Source organism: Pseudopodoces humilis, chromosome 3 (assembly GCF_049639895.1).
Source record: "Pseudopodoces humilis isolate 2021_Gansu_Grassland_sample_001 chromosome 3, ASM4963989v1, whole genome shotgun sequence".
NCBI classification, from domain to species: domain Eukaryota; kingdom Metazoa; phylum Chordata; class Aves; order Passeriformes; family Paridae; genus Pseudopodoces; species Pseudopodoces humilis.
In genome coordinates, this window is record NC_142202.1 from 29,969,892 (window position 1) to 29,980,729 (window position 10,838).

The 10,838-nt window shown below is 36.7% G+C and overlaps 1 protein-coding gene across 6 annotated transcripts in view; it reads right to left on the reverse strand.

Moving 5' to 3' along the window:
- The window catches only part of KIF6 (kinesin family member 6), a 247,134-nt gene extending 238,494 nt beyond the window's left edge, over positions 1-8,640 (reverse strand). For 5 of the 6 annotated variants that reach the window (XR_015772098.1, XR_015772096.1, XR_015772097.1 and 2 more), the window contains exons 1-3: positions 8,538-8,640; positions 7,561-7,667; positions 5,444-5,518 (exon numbers count right to left, since the gene is read on the reverse strand). Coding sequence is in view for 3 of the 6 variants with exons in the window: in XM_088052350.1 (XP_087908476.1) it covers positions 5,444-5,518; positions 7,561-7,667; positions 8,538-8,603 (248 nt within the window). In the remaining 3 variants the exon portion in view is untranslated. The remainder of the gene's footprint in view (positions 1-5,443; positions 5,519-7,560; positions 7,668-8,537) is intronic. The other variant, XM_088052351.1, reaches the window with a different exon arrangement.
- Between the last annotated feature and the right edge of the window lie 2,198 nt (positions 8,641-10,838).

Genomic DNA, 10,838 nt, shown 5'->3' on the forward strand with positions numbered 1-10,838 from the left:
AAATTCAGTTCAGATTCCTATTTAAATGAATGCTGCTACAGAGTTATGTACTGGCATTTCCAGCCACTCCACTGCCTTGTCTCATTCCTGAAAGACAACTAGTTCCTAAATATAGTGTGATATTATGGAAGCAATTCTAATTAAATTGATATATCTGTTAGGTTTATAACTGCCTAACATTCCTCAAGTGAGAGCTAGACAATTTATGGGTAGTTACTACAGTCTAAAATACAATTCAGTATTTTGTCCTTGAGTATCTGAGATAATATAAATAGTGGTAAAAGCCCAGTGACAGTAGACAGAGGTTGAAAGCAGCTGAGGTTGTTTTATTGTGGTTGGGTTTTCTGACTACATTTTGTTTTAATTTCCAGTGAAGATCATTTGTTCCATTTAAAGTTAATGGACACAGAACTTTTCATTTGTATCTGTGCTCACTGTTAATGAGACTTAAGGGAAGCTTTTGCCTAAGTATAACCAAGAACACTTCTTCCTCTGCTGCTGCACTGTTTTTGCTGAATCAAACAGAACAGTTACTCTCAAAATTTAAAAAAAAAAAGGAAAAAAAGAAAAAAAAAGGAAAAGTGACACTCCTTGAGTTTTGTTCAAATTTTTGGGCTCCCAAGTAGATGAAAAAGCCTCTAAAGAAACTGGAGTGAGTCTGATAGAACCAATTGAGTTCAGGCTGCAGCACATCATGCACAAGAACCCAAGTTAATTGTTTCCTATCAACCCAGAGAAGAGAAAGCCTTGCTTGTACCTAATTACCACCTTCTGCAATGGATTATTAGATATGGACTCAGACTCCTCTCAGAGGCTTACACTGGTAGAACACAAAGCAGTGGTCACAAGTTGCAAGAGAAGAAACTCCAAGTGGGTATAAGGAAAATATTCACAGTGAGAGTAGTTAAACCCTGTGGGATTCACACCTTCAGACATTTTGGAAGTTCTATTGGCCAAGGGACTCAAAAATGTGATCTAGAAGCCATACCTGTTTTCCTCAGAAGACTGGTCCAGATGACCTACAGAGATCCTGTCTTTATTTTTCTAATAGGTCAAAAAAGTTCAAAGTTTTGTACAAAGTTTATAGTATGAAAAAATAAAACAAAGAAAACCCCTTATTAAGTAAGACTAAATTCTGTAAGTGTTTTTGAGTAGGTAAGAGAAAATCCTGAGAACAAGAAACAGCTTTCACCTTAAAAACTTATCTACTTTAATTTTGTTAGTTTATTTTGGCTTCATATTATTATTTTTACCTGAGTTCTGCCTCTTCATTTTTAATGAGTAGGAACATAAAGGCATGTGGTCAAAACAAATATTAATTTACTATAAAATAGCAGGCTAATGAAAAAGGCAGAAGATACCAGTATCTTTGATAGTTGCATGCTGTTGGTCCTCTCATCTCAGTTCTTGCAGTGTCCCTCATTTTCCTTCCTTCTTTCACAAGAAATTAAATTCATCAATATTAAAAAAATAACATAGCCCTGGAAAAACCAGCCACCCTCCCCTTTCCCCTCACCCCCCAAATTCTATTAAAGATGAAGGAAGAATTTAATTTAAAGGAACTGGATAATAAGGTTTCAGGAAAATTTGTCTTCATAGAAACTCAGTTTTCAGATATCTTCTAACACTCAGAGGTCAGACTAATGTTTCTTTTAACTAAAATAAACAAAATATCTCTGTATGACTTTTTTTTCTTTATCTCTTTGCCAGATTTGTGGAACAAATCCAAATTCGTAATGCCTCATCTTTAAAAAAAAAAAGTGATTTCCAAATGTGCATGTAGCTGTTTTTGAGAGATCAGTGCAGGCAAGTCTTAGAAATTTCGTAAGTTTTCCTTCAGAAAAAAAAGAAATGTATTTTCTTGTTTTGTCTAAGATCTCTAAATATATTCAGAATTTCCCCACACAAAGATATTCTGAATCAAAGCTGTCAAACTGTAACTTTGATTAAGCAACCTTCTTGAACAATTCTAAATTGTACACTTTTAAGTCAAAACAAACACAAGCAACTAGTAGTCATTTGAGAAGAAACATCATTGACACTTTTCACTTTTTATTGCCATATAATTGTACTCACATTGAGAAAGAACAGCTAGCATTACTAATTTCTCAATTTAGGGGGAAGTTCAGGCTACATTTCTTTCAAGACGACATCCAAAGAATGTGTCCTTTTTCTCTATATAGATTCTACAAGTCTTTGTGATGCAGATGAGCCAGACCATTACTTTACACACTGTGATAAATACATCCAGGTACAAAATGAATAATTGTTAATAAAAATATTTTTACTAATTTTCTGTAAGAATACACAGCAGAAAAAAACCCCACCAAACCAGTTGAGAGTAAACTGAAGTAGTTTATATATTATAGATGTTAATTCTTAGGATAAATATAGCACATAAGAAACCAGAAACTGCAGCAATGGGAGCATTATCCCCAAGGCCATCAGATTTTTCAAAAGATCACAGGTGATTGCCATTAGGTTTATAAACAGCTATTTCTTATTTGCATGAGACAACTGAAGAGAAAATATTTTCAAATGTTATTCTTTAATAAATCAAGAAATCTAATACCAAAACATTGGCCATATTAGAAATAAAAACTCAGCTAATTCAAAACAGTTAACATTTTCTACTTAATTTCTGATTGCATATGTAATCATAATACTAATACTTGGAACATTTTGAGAGTAGCCTTGTTTAGTTGTGAGACTAAAGCAATGCTTAATTATTAGCAAAATTCTAAAGTAGGGTGCTATTTATTTTCTGGTTTTGCTAGAGTAACAGAATTAGTGCTGCTTCTTAAACATCAAGTTGATCCTGCACAAAAACATTATCAAGAATATATATTTAAAATTAGAAGGAAAAGAAACAATGTAAAAGATGACTCAAGGATAGAAAAAAAGTAATGGAGTCCAAGCAAATCATATGCTTATAATGGTTTGCAGAGGCTGGTACTTTTGACTGAAGAAGCAAATTAAACAATCTAACGACTAGTGCCTCTGAAACCACAGGCAAGATGACAATGTAACTGGACTTACAGAAAGAGAAGTAGTGGCCCCACATCAAAGAAAACACACTTAAAAAGAAAAATAAAAAAAACAAAGAGAGAAAAGAAAGTTGCATTCAATTTCCATCCATCCAAGAACAAACTAGAAAAATTTTAGAATCCTGAGCATTGTCTTTCTGGTTTTAGTTTAAACAATGCCAAAAAATTTATGTTTTTTCCCCTCAGCATTCAAGTCTAACTGAATTTTCTCAGGACTGTAAGAAGGCATGACAAAGAACCTCAAAATGTTACTGAACTATTTCACTGGTATTTTCCTGCTACTTTCTTTTCCCTGGCAATACACACACAAAAACTGTTCCCTTAGTAAAGTAACTCCAACAACAGAAATGTGTGTACCTGCAACAGCTTTTTCATGCACAAGAATACTGAGTGTGAAAGAAACAAATAATGAAGGACATTTTGCTGTGAAAACTGTGATCTTTAAAAGAAACAGGGCAATTCTTATTGTTCCATGACGGAAAGAAAAATTGTATCATTAACCACAGACTGAAAATTTCAGGCCCAGTTCAGGACTCCATTAGCCAAGGAACCTCATGACTCCGAAGATATTTTGAAATACACATTTTTGTCTAAAAAGAGGTTAAAAATTAAGGGAGTGCATAAAAACATGAACATACTTCAGGTATTGTCTACTCTGTTATAAAAACACAAGTAAAATTATCAGTAACAACACAAGTATAATTTAGAATACAGGCTTTACCACATTATAATGCTCAGAGACAAAATCTTGATTTCATTAAGATTGGTTTTATAAGTCACTTTTAGCATTAAAAACACAGCTATTTGAAGATAATTGTCTGCCTAAAAACCATTGATTTTAATAGCATTTAAGTACTTTCAAGTACTTAAAAATACCTAAACACTGAAACTAAAGCCTACATAACGGAGAAAATTAATATATAAAACAACCTAACACTGAAATAAAGGAGAATAATACCCTTTCCTGTTTATTAGAGCATTGTATAGATGAACTGTTCAACTGGAAAACATTTCCATATTCTAGCAAAACACTCCAAGGGGAAAAAAATGTAGCCAGTTTATTACTAGTTAATTTTGATACTCTGAGCTTCTGTTGAGGATAATTAAGTCCATAGTATGTAAAAATGAGAATTTTAATGCTTCTCTTTTGAAACACACTCAAATTAGATAAAGGTTTTTTTTCCAATGTCAACATTAAACCCAGAAATATTTAAAATTAAGTGTATGACTTAATGTGAAGCTAAATGTGATACTGTTGGATAAGCAAAGAAATATCTTTTGGATGAGAAAATAACAAGCACTATTTTTAAGTCTATTTAGCTTATTCAAATAAAATTCACTGGCTCTTCATTTCACTGTCAATTACCTTTCTGCTTTATGTGGGACTTTAAGGAAGAAAACAGGAGGGGTGGAGAGAAACAAAATGAAATTATAAAGAGATAGATGTATTTTTCTTCCATGTAACAACTTGAGAAAGGATTAGTATCCAGATGAAGACGTTTGTTTTCCTACAGCGCTAAACACTGGGCTGTGCAATAGATTGAGGAATAACTTGAAGAATCACGGCATAAACCAATGATGAATGAGAAAGAAGTTGTCACTTGAAGTAGTACTTCCCAACTCAATACAAGTCTGGATTTTGAGCAGTAAGTTTGATAAATAGGCAAACACTATGCAGAAATTCTGCTTCCTCCAGCATGGGATTTTCTCCCACACTAAAACCAGTACAAACTTCAGCAATGCAGACAGTAAACTGAGCAAAGAGAATGGCATAAAATCCATTTTCCATTGGAAAATCCACCTGTTTCAGAGTAGCATTCAATCCACACAATGAATGCAGAAGTCCTCATCAGTCTTAAATTTGGCTTTGCAAACTGTCAGAAATGAGCATTGTTTGATTATGAAAATGGAGGAGAAAAAAAAAAAACACTGCCAAAAGCACTGCCTTACATGTTAAAACAAAAGTAATAAAGACAAGATCTAGGAATATCTCCACAAACATTAATGAGAGTCCCTAGCTTAATGAAAATTATATGGGGGATAAAAATTTCATTAGGTTTACCTCTACGTGAAACTATATAGAAAATACAATTCTAAAGCAATAAAGTCAGCTTATAGTACAGACAAAAAAGAATTGAGCATGGATTTCTATTGCTATACAACAACAGTAGCATTGCTAATTTATGAGTCAAAATGGAACCTTACTATGCATAAAATTATCAGGGGATTGTGTATCTCCTGGATTCAGACATGTAAATATTTAGTAAATTAGAACATCAATCCACTTTTACAACAACAACAAGACAAAGACCTGACAGTTCTCCTTCAAGTAATACAACAAAAGCAGAAATAGCTTTTCTGCTTTTCCTTGGTTACTTGCAAGACCAACAACGTACCATTCTGCTACTGGTTTGGCAATGCTGTCAAAAATCACATCTTGTTTTGCCTCTTGATCAAAAATTTTCTCAAATCTGAAAATTTTAAGCAAATAAGAATTGCTTAGAATGTTAAAACAGTACTTGATTCATAACTTTTTGTTTGTGTTTGTAATAGTCAATGTTTACATCATTAGGCTTACATAACGTAGTACAATGTTTTCCCTGTAGTCTTAACCACAGCTTGCTGTTGTGCTATTGTACATAAATAGGCTGTACACAGAGATGCTTTGACAAGATGTGTACAATAAAATCCTATGAAAAAATGATGTGGCTTAGAAAAAAAATAAACCATATTTTAAATCTATCAAGAGAATTAGTGTTTGCAACTGGCACCACACTGAATCCTGGATAAACAGATTACACTATAACCAATATAGCATCCCACCAGTACAGCCAGTAACATTTTTTCAAGCCATTTACTTCATTCTGCTGCACAATTATTATAGGGCACAACAAAATATTTAATAAAATATGTTTTGTCACTTTCTATATAAAATATCTGCAGTTACTTTACAGAATCAGAATTCTTGATGTTGGAAGGGACCATTTGTTCTAATTCTCCTGCTGCCTCTGCATCATTTTCTGCTGATGTGGATGGACTGTTCTTGAGCTTGGAGACGGTGATCCTTGAAAATCAATCCGTTTTCCTGGTTATCTCTCCAGGAATGTGTCTCAGAGAATTCTTTCCAGCAGATCCATGAACAAGCCAAAGTCTGCATTTATGAAGTCCAGGGTTATGATCCTGCTTTTTGTCTTACTTCCTTCTCTCTGTATCCTGAATTTCATTATCTCACAACCCCTGCAGTCAAAGCTACTTCCAGGCTTAATATCCCTCAACAGTTTGCCCATGTTTGCAAATATCCTAATTGGCTTAACTGTATGTTAGGAAGTTGTCATCCACATGTTCCAGTAGCCCCCTGTACTGCTGGTGCCCTCCTGTGTTGCCACCCTATTTGGAACTCTAGTCTTGCACAGAACTTCCCAGTGTGTGTAGAAAGGCCCTACAGACACTGAGTATGTAGAAAGTCATTGTTTTGACCCATACAGCGAGTACAGTATCACAGACAAATGCAATGCACAAAACATAAAAGCATTTATTCTATCCTTCTAATGAGTCAAGTAACTCAAACAGTTATTCCTGCATTGTCTTAAGGATAATAGGGCATAGGGTTACTCAAAATACATCTCTACAGAGTTTTTAATAAATTATTAAGTCAGACAAAAATATCAGCATTCATTGTCAGGCTTGGGCATCTACAGTCCAAAGTAGCATTGCATATGAATCTATTTAGAGAAGGCAGGTCCTCTCTTTCCAAGCAGATTACCTTAGCTGATGTAAAACAGTCTGAGCTGCAATTGTTTATGTGGAACTCTCTTTTTTAATAGCATAGAGAAACAAACTACTTGTTGTTTACTATAAAAAATGAAGCATATCTGAAAAAGGCAGTCTTGACATCATTAAAAGTGATTATGTATCCAGCTTTACTCATCACCAAAATTTTAAAGCGTTGCCTCACTTTTCTGTTGAAGTTATAAAAATGTTTGATACTGCTGTACTGATTTTAAGTTCCTAACAAATATTTACACTCTACAACTAAGGATTTATTTCTTTCAACAATTTCTGGTTTTCTTTATCTTGCTTTGGCTATGTCTGAAACACAGTTTCTAAACAGAATGTTTTACATCAAGACTTGTTTAGCCAGCCTATGGCAACTTATTGTATCACAAGAGAACACACAGACGTGCTTCAGTCTTCATACCCTAATTCAAAACAAGGTGCAAAAATAGAAGAACTGATAAAAGTATCTTTGAGATTCAGAGATTTAGAAATGCATAATGACTTATAATGGACAGACAATAGTATGACAATTTTATCCAGTGCTATCAGACCCATTGTGGTGAAGAGCATATCCTGAAGTATTCCTCTTGTTAAGGGAGTTACATAAAAATAAACCCATCTATACCATAATTTAATTTTAAAATTAGACTTTTCCTGATTCTGTATATCTGTATCACCACACACAGTGCTGTCAATCACTGAAGGCAGAAGGTACAAAGACAAGGCTTCTACTCACTTGAACTTGTAGCTTTCTTGTTTATTATTGATGAATCCATCTGCTAAGTCACGTGGCACAGTAATCTCCAGACTGGGCAGATGTTCCTCATTCTCAACTGAATAACTCTAATAAGGATGGACACGAATTCACAGAATAACTTCATCAATAGAACAGCATTACTGTTAGATATAACACTTACCTAAGCTTAGCACCTGTAACTGTCTGGAGACAAACTTGTTACAAATTGCACTGATGTGAGCAGATCTTCCTTAATTACTATACAACAAACCCAGCACATACCAACATTGTCCTGTTACCATGTAAACATATGTCACACATGTAAACATACAATAATATTTAAAACAAAAGTGCAGTCTCTTCGACATAATTTGCTTACTAAACCCCCTTAATATCTATGAAATAAAAAAAGAAAGCACAGGCCCCAGTGCAAACCTCTCAAAAAAAATCTGGAAGAATACATTAGGAAAGGCTACAACAAGACAAATGTGATGAGAGGACCTGGCTAAAAACAAGAAGGCAATTAAGAGACCTAAATTCATGGTTCCTGAAGAACACTTTCGTTATCTTTATTCTCCCTTGGCATGGCAGCTGGACACTGGGAGCAACACATTCCCCTCCCTTGCTCAGAACATTGTTGAGCTGCACAAACCCAATGATGTGTGTCAAGCGTTTTCCTGCGGAGCTTTCTCTACTAACTAGGCTGGAAGTTCCTCAGACACTCCCCCAACAGTTACAGCCTAAACTCCTCTGTTTCGTGATTTTATGAACTTCTTAAGGCTTCGGAGAGTGGAAGCTTCTCGCCGCACACCCACCCGCATACCCACCTCTCCGCCCCCACCAGCCGCCCGAGCCTCTTGAAGGGGAGGGGGCCCTGCCCTGCTGCCCCCACCTAAGCGGGGAAAGGGGCTCCCCGGGCAGCCCTTGGCTCTCCCCGGCATCCCTAGTGCATCTCTGGGGCACAGCTCCCGGCTTACCCCCGCCTGCTGCCGCCTGCCCACCGGCTTCACCCGCGCGTACACTCGGATCGTTTCCTTCACCATCGCCGCAGCCAGGCCCCGGCAACGGTAACCGGGCACGGCCGGCGGGCATGCGCCGCGGGGCGGTGCGGCCCTCACACGGCCTCAGAGAGCGGGGAGCGGCCGGGCTCCGCCTGCTCCGGGTGATCGATCGCCGGCCGCAGGTGACCGCTTGCCCAGTCCGTCATTTCAGCTCCCCTCCAACTGTGCTCCCCGCGGCCGGAGTTTCACGGCTGCGACCGAAGAGAGCTCGCACGCACTGCCCAGCCCAGATGTGCGGGGGTCGTGTGGAGTCCTCCGGGGATTCCCCGCCGGACCACTGTGTCCGCAGGGATCTCCGGGCTCAGCCCACCTGTGTAAGGCTCAAGGGAGGTCTTTTGCCGTGATGCAGTTGAAGCACCATGGAGAGAAATACCAAGATTACAGGCACTGAGGACATCAACTCCTTATTTCTAATATAAAAATGGTTGTGAAAAAACAAAAAAAAAACAAAAAAAAACCCCAACTTCTAGTGGAAAAATATGTTGTCTGGCTATGAAAGCTAAACTTAGACCAGTAAGAGCAGAACCCTGTTATTTTGTGGTTACTGAGGAGTCACACAAACAACATGATTGTATTTTGGCCTTAGTTTTGGTGGGATATAGTGCCAGGGGTCAGACTATAGTGATTGCAAGCACAATAATTTAAATTAAGTGGAAAATCAGGGACTTGATTACTGAGGAGGATAGAAATTTCTTTAACTCAGATATAGTAAAAGTAAGTTTCGGAACAAGTTGAACTTGTATTCTGGATAGGAAAAACAGTAGGGAAAGGTTTTCTCTCTCAGCTGAGAAAATAACTCTCTCAGAAAGTGTATGAGGCATTAGTGAGCCTTCAGGGAATAAAATAGAAAAGGCCTGAACACCATCTAAAGTGCAAAAAGTCAAAATGCTAAAAATAAAAACAAATGGAAAATATTACTTGGTGATTAAATAATGAGTAAAGGGAAACCAGGACATTGGAATGGGATTATGGAATAAATAGTAATTATCTTCTCAGCATTGCTCCAAAATTATGAAGAAAGTTTGTCTCTTGTCAGTAAGGATGGGGATGTTGAAGATGATGTTAGAAGCAGAAGTGACTACAAGTTGAGAAACAACTGCAGCCAAGAAGGAAGCAGAATGTACAGTGTTCAATGAATTTAGACTAAGAGATCAGGATTTGGGAGGGAAGCATAAGTAATTTCAGTTCCAGAACTCTGAAAGAATTGTGATGTTTAACTGAAGTTTCAGGAACCAAATCATTGGTTTGCTTGGTTTGGAAATGAAATGCTGGACAGTACAGTATTTTGTATTTCAATACAGAAAACTGTAAATTGAATAGTCAGCTGTGTTATTTAGAAGCTTAGCTGGATTGTGAATTAGTTTGGCAGCAGACATTGTAATATTGCAGTTAATTTTGAGCAAAGACATTTTGTGTCTTCCTGAGCTCAGTAGCTGGAGTATGGAGCTGGGTGAATGAAATTATTGCTTCTGGGTCAGCAAATGGTTTAGGTGCCTTTATTCAACCTAAAGCCTGAGCTGTAAACTCTGAGCCAGTGGCACGGTGAAGACATACTGTTTTATTATAGGATAGTCTGAATATTATATGGGACAGAGATGCCAATGATCTGGCTTAGACTCAAACTGCTTCCAGAATAAAAGAATGCCTTTCAAGAAAAGCTTGAAGGTGACAGCTAACTAAAAATGTGCAGGTCTAGAGATTATATCTTATGCTAAAGGCATGAAAAGTTTTGGTTTGCTTTAAATTTACTGTTTGAGATCTTTCTGTATTCCCTGGGAAATCACCTTGTACTTGAGGAATTTTCAGCATTTATATTTATGTTAAATCTCAAAGATGCGTCAGCTTTCTTCAGGTCCAGGATCTGAGGAAGTGCATCACACAACACAAGCAACATATAGACTTGGAATAATTATGTGACTGTATGACTTATAGGATCTGACAATTCCATGTTTTAAAAAGGTCAGCCATTACATTCTGGAGTAATAGAGCATCACAATAAATCATCTGCCTTTACCGTTGTAGTTTTCTTCCAATTAGAAAAATATAGGTCATAATATATGCTAGACCTGGCAATTCAAGGACTTGTGCTCCATTATGTCACCTAGCAACTTACTCTGCTTCCAAATAAACAGCCTTATAAGTTTTATAATAGCCCAAACTTTCAAGTCCTCTCTTTTTTCCCCCAAAGTTTTACTTTTCATAGACTTATTCTTGGCA